The sequence below is a fragment of the Tachysurus fulvidraco genome, chromosome 1, assembly GCF_022655615.1.
Source record: "Tachysurus fulvidraco isolate hzauxx_2018 chromosome 1, HZAU_PFXX_2.0, whole genome shotgun sequence".
NCBI classification, from domain to species: Eukaryota; Metazoa; Chordata; class Actinopteri; order Siluriformes; family Bagridae; genus Tachysurus; species Tachysurus fulvidraco.
In genome coordinates, this window is record NC_062518.1 from 18,190,905 (window position 1) to 18,198,296 (window position 7,392).

The 7,392-nt window shown below is 41.6% G+C and overlaps 1 protein-coding gene across 2 annotated transcripts; it reads left to right on the forward strand.

Annotated features, from left to right (window-relative positions):
* The first annotated feature begins 163 nt into the window (after positions 1-163).
* On the forward strand, positions 164-2,671 carry LOC113647145 (putative ferric-chelate reductase 1). 2 transcript variants are annotated; one of them, XM_027153755.2, is made up of 7 exons: positions 164-314; positions 575-663; positions 756-947; positions 1,582-1,674; positions 1,800-1,959; positions 2,328-2,468; positions 2,553-2,671. In XM_027153755.2, exons 2-7 carry the CDS (start codon positions 577-579, stop codon positions 2,609-2,611), a joined length of 732 nt encoding a protein of 243 aa, XP_027009556.2. In that variant the 5' UTR covers positions 164-314; positions 575-576; the 3' UTR covers positions 2,612-2,671. The 2 variants fall into 2 exon arrangements, with proteins under 2 accessions (XP_027009556.2, XP_047676164.1); XM_047820208.1 differs by having other exon boundaries at positions 221-314; positions 533-663.
* The last annotated feature ends 4,721 nt before the right edge of the window (positions 2,672-7,392 follow it).

A 7,392-nucleotide genomic window follows, 5' to 3' on the forward strand; every position in this document is an offset into this window, starting at 1 on the left:
GCTGGATGTGAGGATTAAAAGAAAATGTCTCTGGTTATAGATGATGTTCATACACTAAGTACCCAAATCTAACAGTATTGAGCTGTGATGCTAGCAGTGGGAGCCGGAGGTGTGTCCAGTGAAAGCCTTTGCTTTGGCATCATCTTACACTCATCAAAAACCTGCAAATCAGGCTGGGTTTTTCCCCCATGATGCAGGTGATGCAGGGTCTACGCCCTCCGAGATTAAAAAGAGCCCCACGTGTTGTGTGGCTTTACACTCTACTCAATAGCTAACCACAGATATACTGTATATCATCTGCCCTGTCCTTCCAGGTAAAACTAGTTTTCATTAGCTTTTATATTATCTAGCTGTATTAGAGTCTGAATTGATCTCGTATGCTTGTTACTACTCAAATGACCGGTTGCCAATAACATGATGAGATATAATTAGGATATAAAAATACAACTGATTTCGTGTAACTCGTGTAGATCAACTGAGTTTCGGGTTTTGACTGTAATACAGTTTGTGATGTATAAACACGTGTGTACAGATTAGAGATTGGATTAAAACCCATCACTGTCTGTATCATTAGACATGGAGCCCAAACGTATCGCAGTGCTTGTGTTCGTCTGCATCGTTTGTGTCGCTAAAGCCGACGTGCCGCAGCCAACAGCTCTGGAGGTGAGAACAACACCGTGTTTATCCTTAAAATCAGCATCATCCTTCCCAAGTGTCTGCTTTACAAAACAATCGATTTGTCTTTTCCTCTGTAGTACAACATGACGTCCACCGACTGCGGAATCGCTAAACTGTGTTGGTCGAATGTACCTAATTGTGATCCTTTAGAAAACTCCACCTGCTTTTTCACTTCCATTCAACTGAACAGCCAAACTGTGTTCTTTGAACTTAGTGGCTGGACTTCTGGATACGTGGCACTGAAACTCGCTGCCATTAACCAAACCGAGGTACATGTAATAATGGAATATTCAGAAGGAAATGTTCATTTCCGCTAGAAACGTATCAGCCCCAGTTCCGCTTCTGCTACTTTTATATGATTCTGTTTCTCTTACAATAACTACAGGTCTCGTTGTGAGCACTTCCCCCAAAAGCCACAGCTGTGCTTGATAGCAGTAGCAGCTTAAATATGAGTAGGTTTAAGAGGAACAGAAATTGGTGGAGTAATAATATCCCTCTCCTGAATCTTGTACCTTTTCATGTTAGCATGTTAGCTATCTAAGCAGCGAGTTAAAGTTTGTTGCATGTTTGCATGATCGTTTATCGGTCACTAGTGACGGTGTTATCCAGCTTTATCCATTAGGTTTGTGTGGGAAAAAAGGACATAAAATCTAGTTTCCTGGAAAAATAAGGTGGACTCTATTCCTTAATAGATAGATATATATTTAATGTTTGCGATTGTTCACCAGAGCTTTCAGAACAGAAGCAGTGTATATTTGGTTCGTTAACTTCAAATACAAAGGTGACGTGTCCGTCTGTAAATAGGAGCTAGAACGCAATGTCTGTTAAAAAAGGTATTTTCTGTTAAAAATCATTTCACTTCCTGTTTATTTAACATTTGTATTTTTCCACTCTGTGTTTTAGGTAGGCGACGTGGTGTTTGTCTGCGCCAACAACAACACTGCTATCGGCACTTTCTTTTTTGAAACTGCTTCACAAAACGGCACGAACTCTGTGGTATGACATTTCTTTAATGTTATTAACACGTCCAAGAAAAAACATTCAATAAAAAGTGTTCCCTTTTATACAGAATGTCATCATAAAAAAGAACAGATTTATATCCTGAGTTTCTCTCTCCTCAGTCCACCATTGACTCTGTTCAAGGTGCTCTAAAACAAAACGACAGCCTTATTCAGTGCTCCTTCACCACCACCTCCAATCTCACCAGCAACTCGTTCGGCAACTTGACCTTGACTAACACAACCACCGTTTTCTTGGCCATCATGACTGGAAGCACAAACGGTAAACTTTTTATTTTATTTATATCTTTTTATATCTGAAGATATATAGCTATCTGCCCTGGATATAACTGAACAAACAGTATGTCATGTTGCAAGAAATGATGCTTTTTAATTGCTGTGGTATAAACAGAATAAAGATTTATAAGCCTAGATTTGAAGGTTTGTTACTTGTGCACTGGTTGCAGCTACAAAAACACTCGGGGATGTTCTGTTATTGGGATAAACCTTTGCACAAGTAACTTCAGTAACTTCACGTAATCAAGCCACTGCCTTGTAAATCGTCTTCCTCACACCACACAAGTCTGAGTGTTTGTGATGAACCGCAGCGCTGTGGGTCCTTTGTAATGTTTCCTGACTCAATTTCTACAGGAACACAACTAGGAGAACCAACCGTGGTATTTAACAGCACCGTAACGTTAGACCTGTATAATAGCAACAGCCAAATGACAACACAGATCCCCATGACTACGGCAAACAGCGGCAACTCGCTAGTCAGCTTCTGTACTCAAGGTAAACACACGTTCCACTAAATTATATTGTGTATAAATAGAAATATATATAAAGATGAGATGGTATCTCTCTCCTCTCTCTCAGGGTTGGCTGTGATTCTCAGTGCCATGAGCCTCGACTTCATCACTTCACACAGTCCATGAAGTATAAATGTGTGTGTGTGTGTGTGTGTGTGTGTGTGTGTGTGTGTGTGTGTGTGTGTGTGTGAAATATGAACCCACCATTAACTGAAATAAATAAGAAACAAAATAAAAAAAATGGAAAATGAAAATAAATGACTGTCTTGTAATCACTTTTTTTATCTGTAAAACTTTCATTAGAAAGCAAATATATTGATTCATTAAAGTTTGTTACTTCCTGCTGTTTGTGAATTTGATTCTTTAGGTTCTCAAACACAATTTTATGTATAAATGTGTATCAAGGGAGGTCACGGTGGCTTAGTGGTTAGCACGTTCGCCTCACACCTCCAGGGTCGGGGGTTCGATTCCCACCTCCACCTTGTGTGTGTGGAGTTTGCATGTTCTCCCCGTGCCTCGGGGGTTTCCTTCGGGTACTCCAGTTTCCTCCCCCGGTCCAAAGACATGCATGGTAGGTTGATTGGCATCTCTGGAAAATTGTCCGTTGTGTGTGAGTGTGTACTCCGTCCAGGGTGTTTCCTGCTTTGATGCCCGATGACGCCTGAGATGGGCACGGGCTCCCCGTGACCCGAGAAGTTCGGATAAGCGGTAGGAAATGAATGAATGAATGAATGAATGCTGCAGTCTTCCTAACCCTAATCCTAACCCTAATCCTAATTCTAACCCTAACCCTGGTCATTTTGGTCATTATCTTGCTGTAGAATGACCCCCTGACCAACTAGGTGTATCCCATAGGATACTGCATGGAGCTGCAAATTGCTCAGTAACCTTGGTTCAGGCTGCAGACCCTGAATCCAGCAAAAGAGCCCCAGAACATCTCACACCCTCGTCCATGAGAGTTGGTGTCACACACAGAGGAAGTAGTTTCAGCTGGATTAGTTATCACTCTCCAACTGTTTGGTTACTCCCTGAAAATCAGCACTCACTGTCATTTTTGTCTCCTTTTGTTCGTTGTATCCACCAAAAGCCAACACACTATCTGTTTATTTATTAGCACAGTACGTGTCGACTGTTGACCGTCATAATCACATCGAGAGCGCACTGGAGACACGGCCAAGGACGGTTCCACTTTACGGTTCCTTGGCATAATCTCGTACTCATCAAGAACCTGAAAATCCACTTCTGCTCTTTTATTTCCATGAGGTACATTATTTACTAAACACACCATCAGTCAAGTCAAGTAGCAAGTTTAAAAGCAACACATGACCTCATGCATGCTGGGTGACCTGTCGTATTCACCCATGCTGTCTTGTCCTGTCTAAGCTGCAATGGGTGACGGGTTTTAAGGGATCTGAACATATATGCGATATATAAGGAATATAATGAAACATGCAATTCACTTAACATTGTTTTATGTCTAGCCCAGACTTCATCACTAACGAGCACAAAGTGATCAGTACATGAGCACAGGGTTAGGGTTAGGGTTAGGAGTTAGGGGTTAGGGTTAGGTTAGGGGTTAGGTTTAGGGGTTAGGGTTAGGGTTAGGAGTGCAGTCTGTGGACTGAAATCACACACCACAGGAACACAAACTCCGGCATGCAAACAAGTCACAGTGAGCTGTAAAGTCCAGGCTGCTGTCACAATATTCATGCACATAACTGTCAGTAGCTGAAATAATGTTTATCTTGATCATTTAAATAATCATGAAACATGGAATCATAAGGATGCTCTTAATGGTCCTGGTTAGTGTCATCATCAGTATGGATCTTCTCCAATATGCCCAACAACCTCACACACGAGTCCAGTGGGGCTTTATTATCATGTCAGTGTAATGTGTCGCTATTATCCCATCTTATTGCTATTGTGGTAGTTAGGAGCAAAAATCTCTCTCTCTCTCTCTCTCTCTCTCTCTCTCTCTCTCTCTCTATCACTCTCTCTCTCTCTATCACCCTCTCTCTCTCTCTCTCTCGCTCTCTCTCTCTCGATCACCCTCTCTCTCTCTCTCTCTCTCTCTCTCTCTCTCTCTCTCTCTCACTCTCTCTCTCTGTCAATCTCTCTCTCTCTTTCTCTCTCTCTCTCTCACTCTCTATATATATATATATATATATATATATATATATATATATATATATATATATATATATATTTCTTCTCTCTTTCTTCTCTCTGTCTCGGTCTTTCTCTCTCTCATTCAACTTTCGTAGTGAGCGTATAGGAATGGTCAGGTCTGGTCAGGTCTGACTGTATGTTCCACAATATTGCGTACAGTATTATAGCAGCTACATTAAACTAGCTGTGTGAGCTAGTTAATAAAAGAAAACTGATAAATTGGCTAGTGGCTAGTTAGCTAATGCTGTTGCTATAGCATGTAGCTTATCGGAAAGAGGTCATTGCCAACACGTCTGTGAGGTGCCACTGTGTGGCAAAAACTCTGCAAAATACTGATATGTTCATATGTCTCTTTTTTATCGTTCTCCACACGTTCCTCACGTACCTCTAACCTCTGAGTCATTATAACAATGCACTTTATTCTTAAATTAAGCAGACCTTCAGTTTTTAATGGATCACTTTTAGTCCTTCATCAAGCAAGAGTCATTTTCACGAACAACACTGTAAGTGAAATCTAAATGAAACGATGAACAGACACGAGCCAGAGTTCTCCTCAGTGTTGATTGAGCTCCTTGGAAATGATTTTTAGATGCACCACGTTTCCAATCTCCAGCTGATTCCAATTATTGTTGTGAATGATGAATTGTGACTTTTACATTTATGGTTATAAACCTTTCCCCAAGCCAGAAACAGAGGATTCAGATCATCATTATTCGGTTTTTAATGCAAATGTCATTTATTTCTGTGCTGCTGTAGAACACCAAAGTGAGATGAACAACACATCCAGTTGATTATATAATAAATGATAAATAAATGTTAGTCGTCCGTTCAGCATTTCATCAGCTAGTACATCAGTTTTGTTACGACTCTCGTCTATTTTCATTTCCTCTTTCTTATCTCTCTGTTTTTGTCATTATTTCAAGAAAGAGAGAGTGAGAAAAAAATAAAAAGAGATAAAGAGAGAGAGAGAGAGAGAGAGAGAGAGAGAGAGAGAGTGTGTGTGTGTGTGTGTGTGTGTGTGTGTGTGTGTGTGTGTGTGTGTGTGTGAGCAGTAATTGTCACCGTGTCAGTGGGAAAGACTGTTATTTGGTATTCCGAGACCCCTAATTTTCCACCCACATGTTTCTTGTTCTCCTCCACTGTGCCTTTCCTCTTGTGTCCTGCCTTTCTCCTGCTTCTTATCTACTTTTTTTTCTTCTGGAAACGTCTGAACTGATTCTGGATGGCGAGAGCTGCTTTCTCAGTCTCTGGAGCTTCCAGGTCGATGTCAATTTCCTCTTCTCCGTCCTGAGTAGGAGGTTTAGACACCTTTTCCACCGGGGCTGGAAATCATAGATTTATAGTTTATAATTTTATGGACACATACACACATTTAATCTAAATAATGTAAAGCCTCAGTGCTATTAGTACAGAAGCTGTAGATTGTGTGTGTGTGTGTGTGTGTGTGTGTGTGTGTGTGTGTGTGTGTGTGCGTGTGTGTGCACGCGTGTTTACGTTTCCCATCATCCACCAGCTTCTTGGTGCCGCAGTGAGTTTCAGAGGAACAAATCTGCGAAGCATAAAAACAAAATAAACCCTATAGATGTTCCGTATCACACACTATTCATTATCAAATGCACAAATTTAGCGAGTGCATAAGCTAAGCTAGCAAATTAGAGCTAATTTAACAAGTCAAGTCAAGCTAGTAACTATAGCAAACTAGCCACACACAAAAAGAAAGCAAATGAACAAAAGTAAAAGCAAAAGTTACTGAATCAAGTTAATCCACTGATCTGACGACTAGCAAACAAGACAAATAAGAAGCAAACGTCATATCGTGACGTGTTACGCTACCACATCGACCACCACATAGTGCACCAACACACAGTACAGTATAAAGGCCTCGTGTCACAGTGACATATACAGAATACCCACAATGCAATGTGTGGTCATTAACCATAACTGTGTGGTTCGGGACACACCCACAGTGAGGTAGGAGTGGTTTCTTTTGTAGACATACATTGTCTGTGTGTGTGTGTGTGTGTGTGTGTGTGTGTGTGTGTGTGTGTGTGTGTGTGTGTGTGTGTGTGTGTGTGTGTGTGTGTGTGTGTGTGTGTGTGTGTGTGTGTGAGAGAGAGAGAGAGAGAGAGAGAGAGAGAGAGAGAGACAGACAGACAGAGAGAGAGACACAGAAAGAGAGAGACAAAGAGAGAGAGACAAAGAGAGAGAGACACAGAGATGTGTGTATGTGTGTGTGTGTGTGAAGGTTTTTTTCTCGCCTACAATGTTTTTCGTGGTTGTTTACCCAAAAACATGCCATTTCAATGGTCTGTCACTGTGTGTGAGACAGAGGGAGAGAGAGACAGAGAGAGAGAGAGAGAGAGAGAGACAGAGAGACAGAGAGAGAGAGAGAGAGAGAAAGAGAGAGAGACAGAGAGAGAGAGAGACAGACAGACAGACAGAGAGAGAGACACAGAAAGAGAGAGAGACAAAGAGAGCGAGACAAAGAGAGAGAGACACAGAGATGTGTGTGTGTGAGAGAGAGACACAGAGAGAGAGAGAGAGAGAGAGAGAGAGAGAGAGAGAGACAGACAGACAGACAGACAGAGAGAAACAGAGAGAGACACAGAAAGAGAGACAGAGGGAGAGAGAGACAGAGAGAGAGAGAGAGAGAGAGAGAGAGAGACAGAGACAGAGAGAGAGAGAGAGAGAGAGAGAGAGAGAGAGAGAGAGAGAAGGGGGAGAGTGACATGGCCCAG